General features: G+C 46.4%; 1 protein-coding gene across 1 annotated transcript; it reads left to right on the plus strand.

The window, feature by feature from the left end:
- The first annotated feature begins 769 nt into the window (after window positions 1-769).
- LOC138666351 (oocyte zinc finger protein XlCOF22-like) lies at window positions 770-27992 on the plus strand. The gene is made up of 4 exons (XM_069754578.1): window positions 770-854; window positions 18733-19564; window positions 19625-19764; window positions 27955-27992. Exons 2-4 carry the CDS (start codon window positions 18774-18776, stop codon window positions 27990-27992), a joined length of 969 nt encoding a protein of 322 aa, XP_069610679.1. The 5' UTR covers window positions 770-854; window positions 18733-18773.

Raw genomic sequence — 27992 nt, forward strand, 5'->3', positions numbered from 1 at the left:
CAAGTCTTGATTAAATATTTTTGCGAAATAATCATTTTAAACAATCACTGTCAGGACCCTGTGTCTGAGGGATGGGGAAGACCCCTGAGCCCAATCACGGGGCCTCCACCTCACCCCCTGATCCATGAGGACATCAATGACCAGAAGATCCTAGAACTCATCTACAAGATGATTGAGCTGCTGACTGGAGAGGTGACACTGCTGGGAATGCTGGGACATTATACAGTAACACTATGAAAGGATCGGGGGGATGACGGTATCATTGTATGTGTCAGGTTCCTATAAGGTGTCAGGATGTCGCTGTCTATTTCTCTATGGAGGAGTGGGAATATTTAGAAGGACACAGAGATCTGTACAAGAACGTCATAATGGAGGTTCCCCAGCCCCTCACATCTCCAGGTAATAGACAGGACTAAATACACACGGCCTATAATTATCTGTATGTAAAGAATGAATTCACTCCCTGTATGTGTTTCCTCCAGATCTATCCAGTAAGAGGACAACACCAGAGAGATGTCCCCGTCCTCTTCTTCCACAGGACTGTAACCAAGAAGATCCCAATGCTCCTCAGGACCATCAGGTAGATGGAGAGAAGGTGTCAGGAGATCTCACCTATGATGTGTAGACGCTGGTGAAGGTCTTGTGTTCAGTCTTGTTTTATCCACCAGTATTATATGTTTTATACTTGTGTAATGAGAACGGTGGAGATGATCATAGATGTGACTTCTCCATCTGTCGGTGACTTTTATAATATTTGTTTCAGGGAGAAGATCTGACCCATATTAATACTACAGAGACATATGTGAGGGGGGATGAGTGGTGTAAAGAGAAGATTCCTACATATGGCTACCCAGGTGAGTAGTGACCACTAAATGCAGAGAGGTCACAGATTCTTCTCATCACCGGCTGTGGCTGCTTTATTGGTGGTGTAGTCCGGCCGTATTACCATGATCACCATTTTGCCTCTAGACCACAACATTCTCCTCCACCCAAAACTATTCAAATGACTTTGGTCATTGAAAGCCCTTTTCTATAGAACTTACAACCTGGTAGATCCACCTATCCCCTGGATTTAGGAGACGCTGTTACCTGCCCAGATCTGTGAACTACAAAGCCAAATGACAGCGTACGTAGAATGTGCTGACAAGATAGAAATATATTATGATGAGAAAACGGAGGGTAATGATGCTGTTGGCTTCCAAAATCCCTGATATGGGAAGAAGGAAAAAATCAGGGCTTTGAAAAGAGCTTCCAAGTGCTGAGCCAAAAAGTTGGCAATCAAAACCAGGGATTCAAGCAAAAACCAGGGATTCAAGCAAAAACCAGGGATTCAAGCTTCAGGAGGCTAATTTGCATATTCCAGGTGCCTTCTGGGAGAAGCGAAGTCTCCCTAAGCTAGAAGATCGTTGGGTACAGCCGGGACCAGCTGCTTCGAAAGCATCACCAAACCAGGGATTCAAGCTTCAGGAGGCTAATTTGCATATTCCAGGTGCCTTCTGGGAGAAGCGAAGTCTCCCTAAGCTAGAAGATCGTTGGGTACAGCCGGGACCAGCTGCTTCGAAAGCATCACCAAACCAGGGATTCAAGCTTCAGGAGGCTAATTTGCATATTCCAGGTGCCTTCTGGGAGAAGCGAAGTCTCCCTAAGCTAGAAGATCGTTGGGTACAGCCGGGACCAGCTGCTTCGAAAGCATCACCAAACCAGGGATTCAAGCTTCAGGAGGCTAATTTGCATATTCCAGGTGCCTTCTGGGAGAAGCGAAGTCTCCCTAAGCTAGAAGATCGTTGGGTACAGCCGGGACCAGCTGCTTCGAAAGCATCACCAAACCAGGGATTCAAGCTTCAGGAGGCTAATTTGCATATTCCAGGTGCCTTCTGGGAGAAGCGAAGTCTCCCTAAGCTAGAAGATCGTTGGGTACAGCCGGGACCAGCTGCTTCGAAAGCATCACCAAACCAGGGATTCAAGCTTCAGGAGGCTAATTTGCATATTCCAGGTGCCTTCTGGGAGAAGCGAAGTCTCCCTAAGCTAGAAGATCGTTGGGTACAGCCGGGACCAGCTGCTTCGAAAGCATCACCAAACCACGCGCCTTACGGCGCGCAAATTTTTGCCTGTAGGACATTATTGCAAGAGAGCTTGGCTGAGTAGATTACACAAGAAGGAAAACACACAGCAAGTCAGCAGGATCTAGGAGCAACATGGCAGATGTGACAACCTACATGGTGAGCTGCAGCATGTGCTATATGTTCACAGATCGACCAGAAGAAGAATCCAATTTCACCTGTCAGAAGTGTAGACTAGTGGCCCTTTTAGAAGAAAAGGTGCGGGGTCTGGAAGAAAGAATAGCAACTTTGAAACTCATCAAAGAGAATGAAGACTTTCTAGACAGAACAGAAGCATCTCTACTGGACACAGAAGGTGCAAAAAGTGTCAGAGAACCTCCAAAAGCAGATGAGTGGAAGCATGTGACCAAAAGAAGCAAGAAGACCATGGAGAAATCACCAACCACACAACTGAAGAACCGATATCAAATCTTTGTAGAGGATGAAGATGGCACACCTAAGAATGAAGCAATACCAGCAAGCAAAAAAGAAAAGGGCACACAGCAACAAGTGACAGCAAAAAGTACAGCCAAGAAGCAACGAAGAGTGGTGGTGGTGGGAGACTCACTACTGAGAGGCACCGAAGCAGCCATCTGCAGACCGGACATAACTGCAAGAGAAGTATGCTGCCTTCCAGGTGCGATGATCAAGGATGTGACCGATAGGATACCAAAGCTCTTCAGCTCCAAGGACGTCCACCCATTTCTTCTGATACATGTTGGCACCAATGACACGGCAAGGAAGGACCTACCGACAATCTGCAAGGACTTTGAAGAGTTGGGGAAGAAAGTAAAGGAACTGGATGCACAGGTAGTTTTTTCTTCTATCCTTCCAGTAGACGGGCATGGCACCAGGAGATGGAACAGGATCCTTGATGCAAACAACTGGCTAAGACGATGGTGCAGACAACAAGGATTCGGATTCCTGGACCACGGTGTGAATTACTTGTACGATGGACTCCTCGCCAGAGACGGACTACACCTCAACAAACCTGGGAAGCACACATTCGCCAGAAGACTCGCTACACTCATCAGGAGGGCGTTAAACTAGAAGAAGAGGGGACGGGAAGAAAAACATTAGACTCGAACAAAGACGACCCAGGAAAACATACTCAGAAGGGAGGTAAGAACATTTCTAAAACAATCCACAGTGAGGAGATTGGAACAAAACAAAATCCTCTAAACTGCATGCTCGCAAACGCCAGAAGCCTGACAAACAAGATGGAAGAACTAGAAGCAGAAATATCTACAGGTAACTTTGACATAGTGGGAATAACCGAGACATGGTTAGATGAAAGCTATGACTGGGCAGTTAACTTACAGGGTTACAGTCTGTTTAGAAAGGATCGTAAAAATCGGAGAGGAGGAGGGGTTTGTCTCTATGTAAAGTCTTGTCTAAAGTCCACTTTAAGGGAGGATATTAGCGAAGGGAATGAGGATGTCGAGTCCATATGGGTTGAAATTCATGGAGGGAAAAATGGTAACAAAATTCTCATTGGGGTCTGTTACAAACCCCCAAATATAACAGAAAGCATGGAAAGTCTACTTCTAAAGCAGATAGATGAAGCTGCAACCCATAATGAGGTCCTGGTTATGGGGGACTTTAACTACCCGGATATTAACTGGGAAACAGAAACCTGTGAAACCCATAAAGGCAACAGGTTTCTACTAATAACCAAGAAAAATTATCTTTCACAATTGGTGCAGAATCCAACCAGAGGAGCAGCACTTTTAGACCTAATACTATCTAATAGACCTGACAGAATAACAAATCTGCAGGTGGTTGGGCATTTAGGAAATAGCGACCACAATATTGTGCAGTTTCACCTGTCTTTCACTAGGGGGACTTGTCAGGGAGTCACAAAAACATTGAACTTTAGGAAGGCAAAGTTTGAACAGCTTAGAGATGCCCTTAATCTGGTAGACTGGGACAATATCCTCAGAAATGAGAATACAGATAATAAATGGGAAATGTTTAAGAACATCCTAAATAGGCAGTGTAAGCGGTTTATACCTTGTGGGAATAAAAGGACTAGAAATAGGAAAAACCCAATGTGGCTAAACAAAGAAGTAAGACAGGCAATTAACAGTAAAAAGAAAGCATTTGCACTACTAAAGCAGGATGGCACCATTGAAGCTCTAAAAAACTATAGGGAGAAAAATACTTTATCTAAAAAACTAATTAAAGCTGCCAAAAAGGAAACAGAGAAGCACATTGCTAAGGAGAGTAAAACTAATCCCAAACTGTTCTTCAACTATATCAATAGTAAAAGAATAAAAACTGAAAATGTAGGCCCCTTAAAAAATAGTGAGGAAAGAATGGTTGTAGATGACGAGGAAAAAGCTAACATATTAAACACCTTCTTCTCCACGGTATTCACGGTGGAAAATGAAATGCTAGGTGAAATCCCAAGAAACAATGAAAACCCGATATTAAGGGTCACCAATCTAACCCAAGAAGAGGTGCGAAACCGGCTAAATAAGATTAAAATAGATAAATCTCCGGGTCCGGATGGCATACACCCACGAGTACTAAGAGAACTAAGTAATGTAATAGATAAACCATTATTTCTTATTTTTAGTGACTCTATAGCGACAGGGTCTGTTCCGCAGGACTGGCGCATAGCAAATGTGGTGCCAATATTCAAAAAGGGCTCTAAAAGTGAACCTGGAAATTATAGGCCAGTAAGTCTAACCTCTATTGTTGGTAAAATATTTGAAGGGTTTCTGAGGGATGTTATTCTGGATTATCTCAATGAGAATAACTGTTTAACTCCATATCAGCATGGGTTTATGAGAAATCGCTCCTGTCAAACCAATCTAATCAGTTTTTATGAAGAGGTAAGCTATAGACTGGACCACGGTGAGTCATTGGACGTGGTATATCTCGATTTTTCCAAAGCGTTTGATACCGTGCCGCACAAGAGGTTGGTACACAAAATGAGAATGCTTGGTCTGGGGGAAAATGTGTGTAAATGGGTTAGTAACTGGCTTAGTGATAGAAAGCAGAGGGTGGTTATAAATGGTATAGTCTCTAACTGGGTCGCTGTGACCAGTGGGGTACCGCAGGGGTCAGTATTGGGACCTGTTCTCTTCAACATATTCATTAATGATCTGGTAGAAGGTTTACACAGTAAAATATCGATATTTGCAGATGATACAAAACTATGTAAAGCAGTTAATACAAGAGAAGATAGTATTCTGCTACAGATGGATCTGGATAAGTTGGAAACTTGGGCTGAAAGGTGGCAGATGAGGTTTAACAATGATAAATGTAAGGTTATACACATGGGAAGAGGGAATCAATATCACCATTACACACTGAACGGGAAACCACTGGGTAAATCTGACAGGGAGAAGGACTTGGGGATCCTAGTTAATGATAAACTTACCTGGAGCAGCTAGTGCCAGGCAGCAGCTGCCAAGGCAAACAGGATCATGGGGTGCATTAAAAGAGGTCTGGATACACATGATGAGAGCATTATACTGCCTCTGTACAAATCCCTAGTTAGACCGCACATGGAGTACTGTGTCCAGTTTTGGGCACCGGTGCTCAGGAAGGATATAATGGAACTAGAGAGAGTACAAAGGAGGGCAACAAAATTAATAAAGGGGATGGGAGAACTACAATACCCAGATAGATTAGCGAAATTAGGATTATTTAGTCTAGAAAAAAGACGACTGAGGGGCGATCTAATAACCATGTATAAGTATATAAGGGGACAATACAAATATCTCGCTGAGGATCTGTTTATACCAAGGAAGGTGACGGGCACAAGGGGGCATTCTTTGCGTCTGGAGGAGAGAAGGTTTTTCCACCAACATAGAAGAGGATTCTTTACTGTTAGGGCAGTGAGAATCTGGAATTGCTTGCCTGAGGAGGTGGTGATGGCGAACTCAGTCGAGGGGTTCAAGAGAGGCCTGGATGTCTTCCTGGAGCAGAACAATATTGTATCATACAATTATTAGGTTCTGTAGAAGGACGTAGATCTGGGTATTTATTATGATGGAATATAGGCTGAACTGGATGGACAAATGTCTTTTTTCGGCCTTACTAACTATGTTACTATGTTACTATGTAAAACAAATGAACGTAAAAAAAAAACAACTTTTCATTTTAACATTCTACCCATTTCCGATGTGAACCAGCTCCTTCCTCAGGCTTATACAAATGATACGTTGTGGATGTTTTATATCCTCCAGAACGGCGTCACTGATCCAATTGCTTAATTCATTAATTAATCCGCGCCTATGCTGCAGTTTTTTGTATAGAATCCTTTCTTTGTATACAAAACTCTACAAATAGATGTAAAATGCATATTGGATGCACAATAAAATCCATATAATGAACAATATACGTACATGGAAAATCCTCCGGTTTAAGTGTGGATAGTGTAAAAATCCAATAGGATTCTCTATTCACAAGTCTTTGGGACCGATTAGACACACGTTCTGATATGAGTCTTAACCCCTTAACGACCGCCGATACGCTTTTTAACGGCTGCAGTTAAGGGTACTTAAACCACAGTGCCATTAATTAACAGCGCTGTGGAAAAAGTGAATAGTGACCCCCAGAGTCAGATTTTCTCTGGGGTCTCAGTTGCCGAGGGTAGCTGAGACCCCAGAGAACATGATTCAGGGGGTTTTACCGACCCCCAGGTTGCGACCGCCAGTAACTAACCGTTTACCGGCGGCCGCAAACAAAACCCCAAAACTCGCAATTTCCCATTTAATTTCTCTGTCCTCCGATGTGATCGCACATCAGAGGACAGAGAAATGGGGTCCCCGATAGCCCCCGGATACTCACCCGTCTCCCCTGATGCTCCTCGTGGTTCCCGATGGGCCCCGCCATCTTTTTCAGGGGGAAAAATGGCGGGCGCATGCGCAGTGCGCCAGCTGGCACCCAGCAGATCTTTGGGGTCTCGGCTGCCAGGGGTAGCCGAGACCCCCAAAGAACATGATCGGGGTCGGTTTTTACCGACCCCTGTTTTGTGATCGCCGGTAATTAACCGTTTACCAGCAAACGCAAAAAAAAAAGCTGGGTGTCATTCTCTATCCTCTGATGTGATCACACATCAGAGGACAGAGAAATAGGGGGATTCGGGGACCCTATCATACTTACCGGTGTTCCTGGGTCCTCCTGTGTTCCCTCCTGGCTGCCGTCTTCTTCCTCCGGGAAGAAAATGGCGGGCGCATGCGCAATGCGCCCGCCGTGATGTGCCAGACGGCAGATGAAGATAATTCCTCTTGTTTTATTTTGGTCACTGTGAGATCCTATCACAGTGATCAAAATAAGAAAAATAGTAAACAACCCCCCCCCCTTATCACCCCCTTAGTTAGGAAAAAATGATAAAATAAAAATAAATAAATAAATAAATGTATGTATTTCTATTTTCCAATTAGGGTTAGGGTTAGGGCTAAAGTTAGGGTTGGTGCTAAAGTTAGGGTTAGGGCTAGGGTTGGGGCTAAAGTTAGGGTTGGGGCTAAACTTAGGGTTAGGGTTGGGGCTAAAGTTAGAGTTGGGATTATGGTTTGCATTAGGGTTAGGGTTGATATTAGGGTTAAGGTTGGGGTTAGGGTTAGGTTTGAGGTTAGGGTTGAGATTATGATTAGGGGTGTGTTGGGCTTAGGGATTTGATTAGGGTTAGGGTTGGGATTAGGGTTAGGGGTGTTTTCGCGTTAGGGTTGTGATTAGGGTTATGCCATAGGGTTAGGGGTGTTTTGGGGTTAGGGTTTTGATTAAGGTTATGGATTGGGTTGGGATTAGCGTTAGGGGTTTGTTGGGGTTATGGTTGGAGTTAGAATTGGGGGGTTTCCACTGTTTAGGTACATCAGGGGGTCTCCAAACACGACAGCCAATTTGACGTTCAAAAAGTGAATTGGTGCTCCCTCCCTTCTGAGCTCTGCTGTGCGCCCAAACAGTAGTTTACCCCCCCATACGGGGTATGAGCGTACTCAGTACTGATTGGACAACAACTTTTGGGGTCCAGTTTCTCCTGTTACCCTTGCGAAAAAAAAATGGGGGGTTAAAAAATCATTTTTGTGGGAAAAAAATGATTTTTTTTATTTTCATGGCTCTGCGTCAAACTTCTGTGAAGCACTTGGGCATTCAAAATGCTCACCACATATCTAGATAAGTTCCTTGGGGGTCTAGTTTCCAAAATAGGGTCACTTGTGGGGGGTTTCTACTGTTTAGGTACATCAGGGGCTCTGAAAATGCATCATGACACCCGCAGACCATTCCATCAAAGGCGACATAGTGTCACTCTACACAGTAAAAGGACCACCCCCCCATTTAAAACAGTATCCTCAAAAAATAAAATAAATACATCACTGCAGTAATAATATCCTGTAATTCGCCCCTATGGTAATAATGATATTCCCCACCCTGGCCCCGTGTGTATCATTCCTGGCTTCAGCCATATGTTCTCCCATCCTGCCCCATCAGTTTCCATCATATCCATCCTGCCCCATGATCCAATCATGCCCCCATGTCTTTCATTCTGCCCCGTATCTCCATTCTTGCCCCACCTGTCTCCAGTCCTGCCCCCAGCATGTCCAGCATTCTGCCCCAGTGTGTGTCCAGCATTCTACCCCCAGTGTGTCCAGCATTCAGCCCCCAGTGCTCCAGCATTCTGCCCCAGTGTGTGTCCAGCATTCTGCCCCCAGTGTGTCCAGCATTCTGCCTCCCAGTGTGTCCAGCATTCTGCCCCAGTGTGTGTCCAGCATTCTACCCCCAGTGTGTCCAGCATTCTGCCCCCAGTGCTCCAGCATTCTGCCCCCAGTGTGTCCAGCATTCTGCCCCCAGTGTTTCAGTATTCTGCCCCAGTGTGTCCAGAATTCTGCCCTCAGTGTGTCCAGCATTCTGCCCCCAGTGCTCCAGCATTCTGCCCCCAGTGTGTCCAGCATTCTGCCCCCAGTGCTCCAGCATTCTACCCCCAGTGTGTCCAGCATTCTTCCCCAGTGCTCCAGCATTCTGCCCCAGTGTGTCCAGCATCCTGCCCCCAGTGCTCCAGCATTCTGCCCCCAGTACTCCAGCATTCTGCCCCCAGTGTGTCCAGCATTCTTCCCCAGTGTGTCCATCATTCTGCCCCCAGTGTGTCCATAATTCTGCCCCCAGTGTGTCCAGCATTCAGCCCCCAGTGTGTCCAGCATTCTGCCCCCAGTGTGTCCAGCATTCAGCCCCCAGTGTGTCCAGCATTCAGCCCCCTGTGTGTCCAGCATTCTGCCCCCTGTGTGTCCAGCATTCTGCCACCAGTGTGTCCTGCATTCTGCCCCAGTGTGTCCAGCATTCAGCCCCCAGTGTGTCCAGCATTCAGCCCCAGTGTGTCCAGCATTCAGCCCCAGTGTGTCCAGCATTCTGCCCCCAGTGTGTCCAGCATTCTGCCCCCAGTGTGTCCAGCATTCTGCCCCCAGTGTGTCCAGCATTCTGCCCCAGTGCTCCAGCCTTCTGCCCCCAGTGTGTCCAGCATTCTGCCCCAGTGTGTCCAGCATTCTGCCCCAGTATGTCCAGCATTCTGCCCCCAGTGCTCCAGCATTCTGCCCCCAGTGTGTCCAGCATTCTGCCCCCAGTGCTCCAGCATTCTGCCCCCAGTGCTCCAGCATTCTACCCCCAGTGTGTCCAGCATTCTGCCCCAATGCTCCAGCATTCTGCCCCCAGTGTGTCCAGCATTCTGCCCCCAGTGTGTCCAGCATTCTGCCCCCAGTGTGTCCAGCATTCTACCCCCAGTGTGTCCAGCATTCTGCCCCCAGTGCTCCAGCATTCTGCCCCCAGTGCTCCAGAATTCTGCCCCCAGTGCTCCGGCATTCTGCCCCTAGTGCTCCAGCATTCTGCCCCAGTGTGTCGAGCATTCTGCCCCCCATGTGTCCAGCATTCTGCCCCCAGTGTGTCCAGCATTCTGCGCCCAGTGTGTCCAGCATTCTGCCCCCAGTGTGTCCAGCATTCAGCCCCCAGTGTGTCCAGTCCTGCCCCCAAAGCTCCAGCATTCTGCCCCCAGTGTGTCCAGCATTCTGCCCCCAGTGTGTCCACCAGCATTCTGCTCCAGTGTGTCCAGCATTATGCCCCAGTGTGTCCAGCATTCAGCCCCCAGTGTGTCCAGCATCCTGCCCCCGGTGTGTCCAGCATTCTGCCCAGTGTGTCCAGCATTCTGCCCCCAGTGCTCCAGCATTTTGCCCCCAGTGCTCCAGCATTCCACCCCCAGTGTCCAGCATTCTGCTTCAGTGCTCCAGCATTCTGCCCCCAGTGTGTCCAGCATTCTGCCCCAGTGTGTCCAGAATTCTGCCCCCAGTGTGTCCAGCATTCTGCCCCCAGTGTGTCCAGCATTCTGCCCCCAGTGTGTCCAGCATTCTGCCCCCAGTGTGTCCAGCACTCTGCCCCCAGTGTGTCCAGCATTCAGCCCCCAGTGTGTCCAGCATTCAGCCCCCAGTGTGTCCAGCATTCAGCCCCCAGTGTGTCCAGCATTCAGCCCCCTGTGTGTCCAGCATTCTGCCCCCAGTGTGTCCAGCATTCTGCCCCAGTGTGTCCAGCATTCTGCCCCAGTGTGTCCAGCATTCTGCCCAGTGTGTCCAGCATTCAGCCCCCAGTGTGTCCAGCATTCTGCCCCCAGTGTGTCCAGCATCCTGCCCCCAGTGTGTCCAGCATTCTGCCCCCAGTGCTCCAGCATTCTGCCCCAGTGTGTCCAGAATTCTGCTCTCAGTGTGTTCAGAATTCTGCCCTCAGTGTGTCCAGAATTCTGCCCTCAGTGTGTCCAGCATTCTGCCCCCAGTGCTCCAGCATTCTGCCCCAGTGTGTCCAGAATTCTGCCCTCAGTGTGTCCAGCATTCAGCCCCGGGCCCCCCGGATCTCTGCTCTCAATAATAAAAAAAAACAACAAAAAAAAACAGTTCTTACCTGACTGCGCTCCTGCGGCGGAGGCGAAGCTCCCACCACCCAGCTAAAGCGCGCACTTGCCCCGGCAACTGACACTGACGTCAGACGCCGGCAATGCGTGTGTGCTGCGGCTGATGTCTGCTGCCAGCCTCCGATTGGCTGGCGGCTGTTAACTATTGATATGCGGGCGGGGACTGCATTCCAAAACAGCGCGCCTTCCCTTCCGAGCTCTGCCATGCGCCCAAACAGTGGTTCCCCCCACATATGAGGTATCAGCGTACTCAGGATAAATTGCACAATTAATTTTGGGGTCCAATTTCTCCTGTTACCCTTGGGAAAATAAAAAATTGTGAGCTAAAAATAATTTTTGAGGAAAAAATGTGATTTTTTTTTTATTTTCACGGCTCTACGTTATAAACTTCTGTGAAGCACCTGGGGGTTTAAAGTGCTCACCACACATCTAGATAAGTTCCTTAAAGGGTCTAGTTTCAAAAATAGTGTCACTTGTGGGGGTTTTCACTGTTTAGGCACATCAGGGGCTCTCCAAACGCGACATGGCGTCCGATCTGAATTCCAGCCAAATCTGCAATGAAAAAGTCAAAGGGCGCTCCTTCATATCCGAGCTCTGCCGTGCGCCCAAACAGCAGTTTTCCCCCTCATATAGGGTATCAGCGTATTCAAGAGAAATTGCACAACAAATTTTGTGGTTCATTTTCTCTTTTTCCCTTGTGAAAATTAAAAAAAATTGGTTCCGAAGTAAAATGTTTGCAAAAAAAAGTTAAATGTTCATTTTTTTCCTTCCACATTGTTTCAGTTGCTGTGAAGCACGTCAAGGGTTAATAAACTTCTTGAATGTGGTTTTGAGAACCTTTTGGGGTGCAGTTTTTAGAATGGTGTCAAGTTTGGGTATTTTCTGTCATGTACACCCCTCAAAGTGACTTTAAATGTGATGTGGTCCCTAAAAAAATGGTTTTGTAAATTTTGTTGTAAAAATGAGAAATTGCTGGTCAACTTTTAACCCTTTACCTTCCTAACAAAAAAAAAATTGTTTCCAAAATTGTGCGGCTGTAAAGTAGATATGTGGGAAAAGTTACTAACTTTTTTGTGTGACATATCTCTCCGATTTAAGGGCATAAAAATTCAAAGTTTGAAAATTGCAAAATTTTAAAATTTTTCACCATATTTCCGTTTTTTTCATGAATAATTGCAAGTAATATCGAAGAAATGTTATGACTAACATGAAGTACAATATGTCACGAAAAATCAGTCTCAGAATCAGCGGGATCTGTTAAAGCGTTCCAGAGTTATAACCTCATAAAGTGACAGTGGTCAGAATTGTAAAAATTGGCCCGGTCATTAAGTACCAAATTGGCTCTGTCACTAAGGGGTTAAACTGGTGGGATCTCGTTTACATTCTAAAACAAAATGCCTAAACAGACAGATTACACCTTTCCTAATATTATGTCTCTGGCTGTTCATCCATCTTTCTGGCCAAACTTCACTTCTATGATCGACAACATTAAATGTGCAGTGAGGCCAAGTGTGAATTTCTGCACAATAACAGAGTTTCCCTTTATCCGGACTTTTCAATTTCTTATTAAACCGACTAACTTCATACAAGATTGTGATAATCTACATAATAAACATCACACCGGTGCCATGATGTGTCTCTAAGTTGTGCGTGGCTGATGGCTGTAATATACAGCGGGTGCGGAAAGTATTCAGAAGAAGACTTTACATTTTTCATTGTTTCAATGCAGCCATTTGGAAATTCAAAAAAGTTCACTTTTTCTGATTAATGTACACTCTGCACCCCATCTTGACTGAAAAAAAAACAGAAATGTAGTAATTTTTGCAAATATATTAAAAAAGAAAAACTGAAATATCACATGGTCATAAGTATTCAGACCCTTTGCTCAGTATTAACCCTTTAGAGCTAGTACAGCCATGAGACTTCTTGGGAATAGTGCATCAAGTTTTTCACCCCTGGATTTGGGGATCCTTGGCCATTCTTCCTTGCAGATCCTCTCCAGTTCCATCAGGTTGGATGGTGCATGTTGTTGGACAGCCATCTTCAGGTCTCTCCATAGATGCTCAATTGGGTTTAGGTCAGGGCTCTGGCTGGGCCGGTTAGGAATGGTCACAGAGTTGTTCTGAATCCGCTCCTTTGTTATTTTAGCTGTGTGCTTAGGGTCATTGTCTTGTTGGAAGGTGAACCTTCGGCTAAGTCTGAGGACCAGAGCACTCTGGAAGAGGTTTTCATCCAGGATATCTCTGTACTTGGCCGCATTCATGTTTCCTTCAATGACAACCAGTCGTCCTGTCCCTGCAGCTGAAAAATACCCCCATAGCATGATGCTGCCACCACCATGTATAAATGTTGGGATTGTATTGGGCAGGTGATGAGCAGTGATACCGCTGAGAATTATCACCAAAAAGTTCTATCTTCATCTCATCAGAGCAGAGAATCTTATTTCTCATAGTCTGGGAGTCCTTCATGTGTTTTTAGCAAACTCTATGCGGCTTTCGTATGTCTTGCACTGATGAGAGGCTTTCGTCAGGCTACTCTGCCATAAAGGCCCGACTGGTGGAGGGCTGCAGTGATAGTTGACTTTGTGGAACTTTCTCCCATCTCCCTACTGCATCTCTGGAGCTCGGCCACAGTGACCTTAGGGTTCTTCTTTACCTCTCTCACCAATTGCTCAGTTTGGCTGGACGGCTAGGTCTAGGAAAACTTCTGTTGGTCCCAAACTTCTTCCATTTAAGGATTATGGAGGCCACTGTGCTCTTAGGAATCTTGAGTACTGCAGAAATTCTGTTGTAACCTTGGCCAGATCTGTGCCTTGCCACAATTCTGTCTCTGAGCTCCTTGGCCAGTTCCTTTGACCTCATGATTCTCATTTGGTCTGACTTGGACTGTGAGCTGTGAGGTCTTATATAGACAGGTGTGTGTCTTTCGAAATCAAGTCCTATCAGTTTAACCCCTTACCGACATCGGGAGTAATAGTATGCTGAAGTCGGACTCCCTCCCTTTGATGTGGGCTCCGGCGGTGAGCCCACATCTTTCCGGGGACACGTCAGCTGTTTTGAGCAGCTGACATGTGCCCGCAATAGCCGCGGGTGGAATAGAGATCCACCCACGGCTATTAACCAGTTAAATGCCGCTATCAAACTCTGAAGCGGCATTTAAATTTTACTTATGGCAATCACGAAGGAAATATGCAAACTGGTGACCCCGTCACATGATCGTGTGTCACCGATGTGTTGGCATGACAACCTGAGGTATCCTGGAGACCTCTATTGTTGTCAGTGCTGGCTTCCTGTGAGCGCAACCCAGTGGTCGGCGCTCATAGCAAGTGAGTAAATCTGCTATATACAGGCCATCTGAACATCGCCTCTATGTAGCAGAGCCGATTGGGTTGTGGCAGCTTCTAGTCTCTTATGAAGACTATTGATGCATGCCAAAAGTAAAACAAAAAAGTTTTTAAATATATAAAAATAAAAAATATAACAATTCAAATCACCCCACCTTACGCCCCATTCAAAATAAAACAATAAAAATAAAATCAAACCTACACATATTTGATATCGCCGCATTGAGAATCGCCCAATCTATCAATAAAAAAAGAAGGATTAACCTGATTGCTAAACGGAATAGCGAGAAAAAAGTAAAATTGACAGAATTACTTGTTTTGGTCGCCGCAACATTGCATAAAAATGCAATAATGGGCGATCAAGAGATTGTATCTGCACCAACATGATGTTATTAAAAAAGACAACTCGGCGCACAAAAAATAAGCCCTCACCCGACCCGATATCGCGAAAAATGAGACGCTACGGGTATCGGAAAATGGCGCAAATTTTCTTTTTTTTTTTCTTTAGCAAAGGTTTTTGCTTTTTTTTTCACCACATAGATGAAAAAGAACCTAGACATGTTTGGTGTCTATAAACTCATAATGACCCGGAAAATCAAAAAACAAGTGTGGGATTGCACTTTTTTTTTAAATTTCACCACACTTGGAATTTTTCCCCATTTTCTAGTACAGGACATGGTAAAATCAATGGTGTCATTCAAAAGTACAACTCGTCCCACAAAAAAACAAGTCCTCACATGGCCATATTGATGGAAAAATAAAAAAGTTATGGCTCTGAGGAGAAGGGGAGTTAAAAATGAAAACGCAAAACTGAAAAAGGCTCCGGGGGTTAATTAAACACAACTGGCCTCCAATGATGGAGTAGAGCCATCTCAAGGAGGATCACAAGGAAATGGACAGTATGTGACTGATATATGAGTGTATGAGCAAAGACTCTGAATACTTACATACTAAAATTTCTACGTTTCTGATTTTTTTCAGTCAAGATGGGGTGCAGCGTGTACATTTAATGAGAGAAAAATGAACTTTTTTAAATTTACCAAATGGCTGCAATGAAACAAAGAGTGAAAAATGTAAAGGGGTCTGAGTACTTTCTGTACCCACCGTACATTTATTCCCGCCAGCAGGAGATGTGTTGGCTCCAGCCCTGGTTTCATGGATTCACTCCACATCATAAATTACATTGTTTTTCATCCTAAGAAATTCAGATTACTGCACAATCTCTCCTGAAATGGGGAGCAATATTATTTCCTCTAATCTTCTGGTCAGGATTCATAGTAGCTCCAATGGTCCACCATAAATGAGTGCAACACCGGTTTAGGCCGGTTTCACACGTCAGTGGCTCCGGTACGTGAGGTGACAGTTTCCTCACGTACCGGAGCCACTGACACACGTAGACACATTAAAATCAATGCATCTGTGCAGATGTCATTGATTTTTTGCGGACCGTTGTCCGTGTGCAGTCCGTGTGCCGTGCAGGAGGCAGCGCTACAGTAAGTGCTGTCCCCCCCACTGGTGCTGAAGCCCCATTCATATCTTCCCTGCTGTAGAGAAGATATGATTAATCCCTTTTTTTTTTGTTTCTCGTGTTTAAAATAAAGCTTACAGTAGCGCTGTCTCCTGCACGGCACACGGACTGCACATGGACAAAGTCCGTGTGCGGTACGTGTTTTACACGGACCCATTGACTTTAATGGGTCCGTGTAATCCGTGCGCTCCCACGAACACTAACATGTCTCCGTGTTTGGCACACGGAGACACGGTCCGCAAAAAATTAATGACATCTGCACAGATGCATTGATTTCACTATGTGTACGTGTGTCAGTGGCTCCAGTACGTGAGGAAACTGTCACCTCACGTACCGGAGCCACTGACGTGTGAAACCGGCCTCAGGCAGACATATTGCATATGCTTTGGCATTGTCCCAGATTATCCTCATTGGAGTGATGTATGGGTACGTTATCCCTAGGGATCCGTTGATATGTATATTAGGGTAAGTATTAACTGACAATACGACTAAAATTGTAACTGCAAGATTATAGTTTGCTGCAAGGAAACTGATTGCAAAATATTGGGTTAGAGAGGAGCCTCCGTCCAGACGTGAATTCATTGCTCAAACGAACCACACAACTGAGCTTGAGAAAAGCATTTACACCAGAAGGGACGAGCTAGATTTCTTCCATAAATTATGGCAGCCGTGGTTGGATAGGATTAATGTTCTACCAGTATATAGTATTATAGAGTACAACTTATGGTAAACTGGAACTCTGTTTGATATTGTCAACTACGGACGAATTATTGTTTGCTCCTGATATGGCCTCCATGGGGGGTTAATTTACTGTAAAGCATAAAATGAGTATGAACATGTGATCTGATGTAAATCTTGTTATCGTTAATACAAATTTATCTGATTAAAAAAATGGTGCTTTCCAAATGGCTAAAACAGGGAGCAGATTACTGCAGCTGACAGCACACACACCCATACTGCCAAACTGGATGGTATTACAGATGCCAGGCACCCTAATCTTAGTGGGTGGGAGGAGCCTGCACCGCCAAGAGCTTCTGGTTCAAACACCACCTCTGTTACCAGCATTGCCTTCAGAATGAGTAAGGCAGCATCTGGTGTCCAAAGCAGACATTGCAGGAGCAGATACCAGAGGAGAGAGGGCACACCATTTGCAGAATTCCTAATATGACAAAATTGCAGAAAACCAGAGCAGATGAAATCCCTGTAACCCCTTTCTGACCTCGGACGGGATAGTATATCCGAGGTCAGAACCCCCGCTTTGATGTGGCCTCCGGCGGTGAGCCCGCATCAAAGCCTGTTCAACACAGCTGACATGTGCTCGCAAGAGCGGGGGGGTGGGGTGGATTCACAATCCCCCTGACACTATTAACTAGTTAAATGCTACTGTCAAACGCTGACAGCAGCATTTAACTAGCGCTTCCGGCCATCGGGTCTAAAATGCGTGCATTGCTGACCCCCGTTACGTGATCGGGGGTCAGCGATGCGTCAGCATGACAACCAGACGTCTATTGAAGACCTCTATGGCTGTTGATGCCTGATTGCTGTGAGCGCCACCCTGTGGTCAGCACTCATAGCAATACAGTAAATCTACTACATAGGAGCAATCTGAGCATCGCTCCTATGTAGCAGAGCTGATCAGGCTATGCTAGCTTCTAGCCTCCCATGGAGTCTATTGAAGCTTGGCAAAAGTAAGAAAAATATTTTAAAAAATATGAAAAAAATATAGAAGTTTAAATCACCCCCCTTTCGCCCCATTCAAAATAAAACAAAAAAAATCAAATATACACATATTTCATACCGCAGCGCTCAGAATTGCCCGATCTATCAATAAAAAAAATTACCTGATTGCTAAACGGCGTAGCGAGAAAGAAATTGAAACGTCAGAATTACAATTTTTTTGGGTCACCGCGACATTGCATTAAAATGCAATAACGGGCGATCAAAAGAATGTATCAGCAGCAAAATGGTAGCATTAAAAATGTCAGCACAGCACACAAAAAATAAGCCATCACCCAACCCTAGATCACGAAAAATGGAGACGCTACAGGTATCGGAAAAGTGCGCAATTTTTTTTTAGCAAAGTTTGGAATTTCTTTTACCACTTAGATAAATAATAACCTAGACATGTTCGGTGTCTATGAACTCGTACTGACCTGGAAAATCATAATGGCAGCTCAGTTTTAGCATTTAGTGAACCTAGCAAAAAAGCCAAACAAAAAACAAGTGTGGGATTGCACTTTTTTGCAATTTCACCACACTTGGAATTTTTTTTCCCGTTTTCTAGTACACAACATGCCAAAACCAATAATGTCGTTCAAAAGTGCAACTCGTCCTGCAAAAGAATAAGCCCTCACATGGCCATATTGACGGTAAAATAAAAAAAGGTATGGCTCTGGGAAGGAGGAAAGCGAAAAACGAAAACGCAAAACCAAAAAAAGCTGGGGTCATGAAGGGGTTAAAATGACTCCATTTTGTAAATTATAACCCTCAATAAATTATAGGAATAGTGACTATTTTGACTCCACTTGCAGTTTCCAGATATTAGTACGCGCAGTGAATGTTGGAAAGTGAAAATTGCAAATATTCCAAGTTTTACATAACACATAGTGCCCAGATTGTGCTCCAGGAGATATACATGCCATACAATAAGCGATTTCTTCTCACTATAGTAATGCCAAAAGCATGGATGCTTAATGTGGTTTGAGCACAGTCTAGTAAACTGTAAACTGTCATTGTCTTTGTGAATAATTCAATAATTTTGCATAACTTGCTATTTTTACAGACCATTTAAGTAGAAATGGTCAAAAATATAGAATTCAAGGATATTTTATTCTAAAATAATAATTGGTTTTATTCTTGGCAGATGACCGTACCAGAAGATCAGCAGGACAGCTGACATCTTCAATGTTTAAATCAGATAATCTTGAGATCCCACAGGATACAATTGAAGTGAATGCCATTGCTCCAAATATACCATCATCCCTTCACAGCAAAGATCCGTCATCTGATCCTGTGGAACAGATCCTGTCTTCTGATTCATTACCGACTACTAATGAAAATCAAAGTCACAAAATAAGCATTAAAAAACGAACTGCTCCTAAAGCAATGAAGACATTTTCATTTTCAGAATATGAAAATAGTTTTCCACTAGAAAAGTCCTTTCTCAAACAACAAAACCTTCACAAAGCAGACAATAAAATTTCTTGTTCCAAGTTTGGGAGATGTTTTAACCAGAAATCAGATTTTGTCAGTCACCAGAGAATTTACACAGAGAAGAAGCCATTTTCATGTTCAGAATGTGGAAAATGTTTTATCCAGAAAGCACATCTTGTTAGCCACCAGAAAACCCACACAGGAGAGAAGCCTTTTTCTTGTTCAGAATGTGGGAAATGTTTTACAGATAAAAATGTTCTTATCAGACATCATAGATCTCACACAGGGGAGAAGCCTTTTTCCTGTTCAGAATGTGGAAAATGTTTTAACCACAAAGCGAATCTTGTTAGCCACCGGAAAACCCACACAGGGGAGAAGCCTTTTTCCTGCTCAGAATGTGGGAAATGTTTTAACCACAAATCGAGTCTTGTTAGCCACCAGAAAACCCACACAGGGGAGAAGCCTTTTTCCTGCTCAGAATGTGGGAAATGTTTTAGCCACAAATCGAGTCTTGTTAGCCACCAGAAAACCCACACAGGGGAGAAGCCTTTTTCATGTTCAGAATGTGGGAAATGTTTTAACCACAAATCGAGTCTTGTTAGCCACCAGAAAACCCACACAGGGGAGAAGCCTTTTTCGTGTTCAGAATGTAGGAAATATTTTAATAACAAAGCAAATCTTGCTAGCCACCAAAAAACACACACAGGGGAGAAGCCTTTTTCCTGCTCAGAATGTGGGAAATGTTTTAACAGGAAGATGAATCTTGATAGCCACCAGAAAACTCACACAGGGGAGAAGCCTTTTTCCTGTTCAGAATGTGGGAAATGTTTTAACCAGAAAACGCATCTTGTTACCCACCAAACAACACAGGGGTGAAGCCATTTTCATGTTCACATTGTGGAAAATGTTTTGTGAAGAAACCATCTCTTTCTAGCCACCAAAGAATTCACACAGGGGAGAAGCTTTTTTTATGTTCTTAATTGTGTTTACATAGTCACATACAAGTGCTTCTCACTAAGTTAGAATATTATCAAAAAGTTACCGTATTTTTCGGACTATAAGACGCACCGGACTATAAGGCGCACCCAGGTCAGGTTTTAGAGGTGGAAAATAGGGAAAAAAAATATTTGAAGCAAAAAAATATTTAATAACATAAATAACATACTATTATATGTGGTGTTATTATATATAATAGTATGTTATTATGTTGGAAGCTGCGGGACCAGTGTGGTGTCTGTACAGTACTATATGAAGATGCTGGAGGGTGAGTATAAGAATGGGGCACAGGGCTTATATTGAAAGCACCACTCCAGCACTGCAAAATAACACTGGAGTGCTGCTTTAAAATCCCATGGGAGAACTATAACTCCCAGCATGTCCTGCAGATCCTATGACATGCTGGGAGTTTTAGTTCACCAAAGGAATGGCAGAGTGCTTTATTGTGTTTTGTAAAGACTAACCTCTTAAATGTGGCAGCCAGCCACACTGTGGTGAGGTAAAAGCATCCCATGACTGCACACAGAGCCTTCCCTCGTTTCCTTTCCACAGCACAGGTTATGAGGAAGCTGCAGATTCTAGTGGAGAGCCTGAAGGACCTGTGATGATGTCAAAAACAGGGAGGGCTCTGAGCTGCCATGTGATGCTCCAGCCCGCCCACTCCTGACATCAAACAGGTCCTGTTTGTGCACAGCACTTGGCGTCCAGCCCAGGCATGGAAGGCAGGTATGCAGCGATCTCCTCTCTCCTCTGGCCCCTGCTGCTGCTGCCTCCTCTCCCCCGGACACACAGACCTCCCCAGCTGCTGCAGGAATCAGCGCTGGAGAAGCCATGTGTGTCCCTGCTTAAGTGCAGTATTCATTTGCTGCTCCCGGCTCACCGCTCAGCTGATAGGTGGGCGGGGAGCCGCTAATGAATATTCACTGCACTTAATCATCGGGACCCTGTGGTTTCCCCAGTGGTGATTCTGGGCAGCAGGGACATCCTGAAGTGGGATAACAGTGGGATTCCACTCACTGCTGCCCCCCTCCCCACATGCTACATCCGTACCATATGACGCACCCACACTTTCCTCCCAAATTTGGAGGAAAAAAAGTGCGTCTTATGGTCGGAAAAATACAGTAATTTATTCTAGTTAAATGCAAAAAGTGAAACTCTTATATTATATAGAGTCATTATAGAGTGATATATCTCAAGTGTTTATTTCTGTTGATGACTAGATCCTACAGCCAATGAAAACCCAAAAGTCATTAGGTCAGTAAATTAGAATAAAAACACCTGGAACGGCTTCCTAAACATTTTAAAAAGGTCCCTTGGTCTGTTTCAGTAGGCTCCACAATCATGAGGAAGACTGCTGACTGGACAGATGTCTAAAAGGCAGTCATTGACACACTCCAGAAGGAGGGTAAGCCACTGTAAAATATTAGTATTTCAATAATAATTAAAAAATATAGTTTACTTAACATATGCAGGTTCTAACTAGCAAATAGGTACTCTGGATAGTGAGGGACTGAGTTATTCTGAGGATTGTGGCCGATACATCTGTTCTCTGTTTGTCAGAACTATAGGGCTTTTGTCAGAACTGTGGCTATTTGGAGATAATAAATGGTTCTTAAAGGTCACAGGCTATATGCTTAAGCATTTCAAAATGAGGTAATGTACAAAAAACTGATATTCATATTCCGCAAGTTAATAGTGTTCTTCTAATATGGTAGAGGCTGTGAACATAGTGGCAGATCACCATATGTGTGTTAGGAGTCGAGTTTCCTCTGCTGCACAGGAGGAATCTCGATCCGTGTCTGCTGCAGTCTCCCATTCTGCATCGGCCGCAGTGGGGTCTGCTCAGCGGAGGCGTCGCTCCCAGCGTCTTGCTGGGACTGATTCTGTGCAGAGGGTTACTGCTACCTTTTCTGGCTCTCCTGTTGTACCCTGCACTGATCTGCGGCGAGCAGGCTTCTCTGGGAGTCCTTATTTTCACACACTGAGCATGCCCAGGGCAAGATCTCCCGTTGGAGATCGAGGGTCACATGCTCAGGTACTGCAGCACATTCCATTGGTCCTCCAGGAAGGTCCTGAAAGGGCAAAACTTCGGTAGCAGCTTCCTGTGCTGCAACTATATAAACTGTGCATGACCGCACGGCCATGCGCTAGTATTGTCTTGTAAATATGTGTGTGTGTTGTGAGTGAAAGTCGCTCTTTAAATAACCCTCCCTATTGGATGACTGTTCGCGGAAGGTGTATGTTTGCTATCTAGCGTCCGACTTATCCAACAGCACGTAACACACATTACAGCTACCAGTTGCTGTGTCCGCCAGTACGGCGCCGTGCGCTTGCTCTGCGCTTTCCTGACCCAAGCCTGGGTGGTTAGTGGCGTCCGTCAGTGCGGCACCGCACACACTCTTGTGCCTTTATATTATTATTTATGTTCCTCTGACACCCCAGTTGCGGTGTCGAGCGCATGGGGTCTTCTGAACTCAAATCCTCAGTCTCGGGTTTGAGATTAGTGACTCCTTGCTTGCGCTCTATGTGCGGTACCGCGGTCCTGTGACGCAACAGGGTCGCTTCCTTCACACAGGGTGAAGCTAACCCATGTGTGTATTCTTATAGTACCGCCATATAGTCCGTCTTTACTAGCAGCAGGGTTTTTACCTGCACGGAGGACCTCGGACTGCGAACGCACCTAGTTCCATTTCATCTTGTACTTGGTGCGTTCCGCCAGTCCTTAACATAATACTAGCGCCGAGGTCTGGCTAGTAAATGGCGGACATTCAGCAATCTTTGCGGTGTATCCAGCAGCTGGAGGGTAGGTTGGCGGCTCTCGAGAGCTCAACCTCAGCTGTGGATGCTACTGCAGTTGCTGTACAGGCTGCTAGCGTGGCTGCAGCAACCTTGTCCACTGCCACCCCTGTTCCGACATTATCTCGCCTCCCGTTGCCAGAAAAATTTTCTGGAGATTGCAAAACTTGTAGGGGATTCGTGAGTCAGTGCTCTATCCATCTCGAGCTCCTGGCTGCACATTTTCCTACAGAGCGGGCTAAGGTGGGATTTATTGTGTCTCTCTTGTCGGACAGGGCGTTGGAGTGGGCTACGCCGCTGTGGGAGCGAGGTGATCATGTGGTGCAGAGTGCTCCGTTGTTCCTGAGCACTCTGAAAAAGGTCTTTTTAGGACCTCAAGTCACCCATGACACAGCGCTCCAACTACTGGCATTAACTCAGGGTGAGTCCTTGGTCAGCCATTTTTCCGTCCGCTTCCGTACATTAGCTTCCGAGCTGGAGTGGTCGGATAAAGCTCTTATTCCCATATTTTGGAGGGGCCTGGCTGATCACGTTAAGGACGCTCTGGCCACTAGGGAGATTCCTGCCACACTGGAGGAATTAATAACCGTCTCTACTCGTATTGATCTCCGTTTTAACGAGCGGAGGCTAGAGCGAGCCCAATGTAGGCAGAGGTTTCGGCTGGCTCCCACCTTCGCCAAACCTTTGGAATCTCCAGTCCAGGCATCCGAGTCACATGAGGCCTTAGAGGTGACACGATCGGGATCCAAATCTCAGTCCGCCCGTGCACATAAGGTCCGTCATGTTTGCCAGCAGTCATGACATCTTGCCTCCAAGGGTCCTCAGCGGTCGGGGAAACGTCAGCGTCTAGTGGCAGTTGGAGAAGGTACACTAGACATGGCGACGTTTGCCTCAAAATTGTCCTTCAAGGGGACAATTACCATAGGCCCATCCACTCTTATGGTCGAGCTATGCGTGGATTCTGGGGCAGAGGGTAACTTTATGTCTTCCGCATTTGCCCAGCGTCACGCAATACCCTTGGTGATGCTCGCCAAGCCAGTAACCGTTCGAGTGGTAAATGGGTTAACACTACCCTCACAGATTACCCACCAAAACATTCCTTTCACGCTTTCTGTGTCTCCATCACATCAGGAGATAATCTCCCTATTAGTCATTCCTGAGGGAATTGATGAGGTCCTGTTGGGGATACCATGGCTTCGCTACCATTCTCCTCATATTGAGTGGTCCTCAGGGAGAATTTTGGGATGGAGTAAATCCTGCGAGGGTAGATGTCAGAGGGAGTGCGTTCAGGTTGCTACTACATAGGTACCCGCAGATCTTTCCTCTCTCCCCAAGCACTATTGGCCCTATGCTGACATGTTCTCCAAAAGAGCTGCGGAGACCTTTCCGCCTCACCGCCCCTATGACTGTCCTATTGACCTCTTGCCTGGTGCTGAGCCTCCCCGGGGTCGAGTCTATCCGTTATCTCTCCCGGAGACGGAGGCAATGTCTCAGTACATCCAAGAAAATCTGGCAAGAGGATTCATTAGGAAGTCAGTGTCACCGGCAGGGGCTGGGTTCTTCTTCGTACAGAAGAAGACTGGAGACTTACGTCCATGCATAGACTACAGGGGTCTTAACGCCATCACCGTTAAGAACAAGTACCGTTTACCCCTGATATCTGAGCTGTTTGATAGGTTACGGGGAGCGAGGGTATTTACAAAGTTAGATCTGCGGGGTGCTTACAACCTGATTCGCATCCGTGAGGGGGATGAATGGAAGACGGCTTTTAACACCAGGGATGGGCACTATGAATATCTGATGATGCCCTTCGGGCTCTGTAATGCCCCAGCCGTTTTCCAAGACTTTGTGAATGACATCTTCCGGGATATGCTCACCACCTCGGTCGTAGTCTATCTGGATGATATTCTCATCTTTTCTCCAGATATTGACTCCCATCGGAGAGATGTTCGCAAAGTCTTCGACCTCTTACGGGCAAACTCCCTCTACGCCAAGTTGGAGAAGTGTATGTTTGAGCAAGAGTCCTTGCCCTTCCTTGGTTATATCATCTCTGCCCAGGGATTGGCTATGGATCCTGCCAAGCTACAGGCTGTAATGGACTGGCAGGAACCCCATTCTCTTAAAGCGGTGCAGCGCTTTATGGGGTTCATTAATTACTATTGCCAGTTCATTCCACACTTCTCAACTTTGGTAGCTCCCTTGGTTGCCCTCACCAAAAAGGGAGCAAATCCCAAGTTGTGGTCAGAGGAGGTCTCCAAAGCCTTTCTCTCGATCAAGTCTCATTTCGCTAGCGCTCCCATCCTACATCGCCCCGATGTTGATAAACCATTTATCTTGGAGGTGGATGCCTCATCTGTTGGTGCTGGAGCAGTCCTTTTCCAAAAGGATGCTCAAGGTCGGAAGCATCCTTGCTTCTTCTTCTCCAAGACCTTCACACCAGCGGAGTGGAATTATTCCAGGGAGTTGCTAGCCATGAAGTTGGCTTTTTCAGAGTGGAGACATCTCTTGGAGGGAGCTCGCTTTCCCTTCCAAGTCTTCACTGACCACAAGAACTTGGTATATCTACAAACGGCCCAGCGGCTGAATTCTCGCCAGGCTAGATGGTCCCTGTTCTTCTCCCGGTTCCATTTTACTCTCCATTTTCTCTCCGGGGAGAAGAACGTTCGTGCCGACGCTCTCTCCCGCTCCGTAGTGTCATCTGAGGAGGAGGAGGAGGAGCCTCGGCTTATTGTCCCTTCTGAGAGCCTGAGAACTGTAGCTCCGGTTTCGCTAGAGTCTGTGCCCCCGGGCAAGACTTTCGTGCCAGCTAACTTGCGACCGGAGGTTCTCTCTTGGGCTCACTCCTCTAGAGTGGGTGGGCATTTTGGGACCAAGAGGACATCTGAGCTTTTGGCGAGAACATACTGGTGGCCGCATATGGCCCGAGATGTCAGGGACTATATTCAGGCGTGTGTTTCTTGCGCCCAGAATCGGTCTCCTCGGCAACGGCCTGCTGGGTTGCTTTACCCTCTACCGGTGGCAGACAGGCCCTGGGAGATGGTCGGGATGGACTTTGTGGTGGGCTTACCAAAGTCGCGTGGCTGCTCCATTATTTGGGTTGTCACCGACCATTCCTCGGTTACCTTCAGCACGGGCCTTGGCGGTGTTGTTCATTAAGCACGTTTTCCGATTGCATGGTATGCCTGATAAGATTGTCAGCGATCGGGGTCCCCAGTTCGCGTCTCGGTTTTGGAGAGAGCTCTGCCGTTTACTCAGCATAGAGTTAAACCTCTCCTCTGCATACCATCCCGAGACGAATGGGTTGGTGGAGAGAACCAACCAGACTCTGGTGACATATTTGCGTCATTTCGTCTCTGCTAGGCAGGACGACTGGGCATCTTTGCTACCTTGGGCGGAATTTGCCTTGAACAACGCCGTAGCCGATTCCACTGGTCAGACTCCTTTTCTCCTTAATTACGGCCAGCATCCGCGTGTCCCTGTGCCCATGCCCGTGTCATCCACCGATTCTAGGGTGGCAGACTGGGCGGTGGAGGCACGTGACATCTGGGACCGCACACAGGATGCCATCCGGGCCTCCAAGGAGAGAATGAGGGTTTCGGCTGATACACACCGGCGCCCCGCTCCGGTCTTTGCTCCTGGCGACTTAGTGTGGCTCTCCGCCCGTAACATCAGGCTGCGAGTTGAGTCCACTAAGTTTGCTCCTCGCTACATTGGCCCGTTTAAGGTTCTGGAACAGGTCAACCCTGTGGTCTACCGTTTGACTATTCCTCCACGCCTTGGTATCACCGATACTTTTCACATTTCCCTCTTAAAGCCCGTTCGTTTGTCCCGGTTTTCTGAGTCCTCTGCTGGGACATCGGGTTCATCCACAGATGAGTTTGAGGTGAATGCTATTGTGGGGTGCAAGGTGGTACGTGGCAAGAAATTTTATCTGGTGGACTGGAAGGGTCACGGCCCAGAGGATAGAACCTGGGAGCCTGTGGAGCACATTAGGGCTCCGCTGCTTATTGCAGCTTTTGAGCGTAGTGAGGCTCAAGGAGGGGGGGGCCCTAGGAGGGGGGGGTAATGTTAGGAGTCGAGTTTCCTCTGCTGCACAGGAGGAATCTCGATCCGTGTCTGCTGCAGTCTCCCATTCTGCATCGGCCGCAGTGGGGTCTGCTCAGCGGAGGCGTCGCTCCCAGCGTCTTGCTGGGACTGATTCTGTGCAGAGGGTTACTGCTACCTTTTCTGGCTCTCCTGTTGTACCCTGCTCTGATCTGCGGCGAGCAGGCTTCTCTGGGACTAAGTCCTTATTTTCACACACTGAGCATGCCCAGGGCAAGATCTCCCGTTGGAGATCGAGGGTCACATGCTCAGGTACTGCAGCACATTCCATTGGTCCTCCAGGAAGGTCCTGAAAGGGCAAAACTTCGGTAGCAGCTTCCTGTGCTGCAACTATATAAACTGCGCATGACCGCACGGCCATGCGCTAGTATTGTCTTGTAAATATGTGTGTGTGTTGTAAGTGAAAGTCGCTCTTTAAATAACCCTCCTTATTGGATGACTGTTCGCGGAAGGTGTATGTTTGCTATCTAGCGCCCGACTTATCCAACAGCACGTAACACACATTACAGCTACCAGTTACTGTGTCCGCCAGTACGGCGCCGTGCGCTTGCTCTGCGCTTTCCTGACCCAAGCCTGGGTGGTTAGTGGCGTCCGTCAGTGCGGCACCGCAGGCACTCTTGTGCCTTTATATTATTATTCATGTTCCTCTGACACCCCAGTTGCGGTGTCGAGCGCATGGGGTCTTCTGAACTCAAATCCTCAGTCTCGGGTTTGAGATTAGTGACTCCTTGCTTGCGCTCTATGTGCGGTACCGCGGTCCTGTGATGCAACAGGGTCGCTTCCTTCACACAGGGTGAAGCTAACCCATGTGTGTATTCTTATAGTACCGCCATATAGTCCGTCTTTACTAGCAGCAGGGTTTTTACCTGCACGGTGGACCTCAGACTGCGAACGCACCTAGTTCCATTTCATCTTGTACTTGGTGCGTTCCGCCAGTCCTTAACAATGTGGTTATGAGACAGGAAAAATAGATCCAATGTAAGTCTATGGGTTAAAATAGTATATAAGCTGACCTAACTCCTGTTCCTTTTACTAGGCACTGCTGCTAATAGCCAGTTCCCTACTCCACACTGA

The sequence above is a fragment of the Ranitomeya imitator genome, chromosome 2, assembly GCF_032444005.1.
Source record: "Ranitomeya imitator isolate aRanImi1 chromosome 2, aRanImi1.pri, whole genome shotgun sequence".
NCBI classification, from domain to species: domain Eukaryota; kingdom Metazoa; phylum Chordata; class Amphibia; order Anura; family Dendrobatidae; genus Ranitomeya; species Ranitomeya imitator.

What these genes read in the sequence shown, in the direction of transcription:
- LOC138666351 (XM_069754578.1), top strand. Translation starts at nt 18,774, where the DNA reads ATGTTTAAATCAGATAATCTTGAGATCCCACAGGATACAATTGAAGTG. An exon ending in CAGAAAACCCACACAGGGGA is followed by an intron (nt 19,565 to 19,624) that starts GAAGCCTTTTTC and finishes GAGTCTTGTTAG; the next exon opens with CCACCAGAAAACCCACACAG. An exon ending in CTGCTCAGAATGTGGGAAAT is followed by an intron (nt 19,765 to 27,954) that starts GTTTTAACAGGA and finishes TCCTTTTACTAG; the next exon opens with GCACTGCTGCTAATAGCCAG.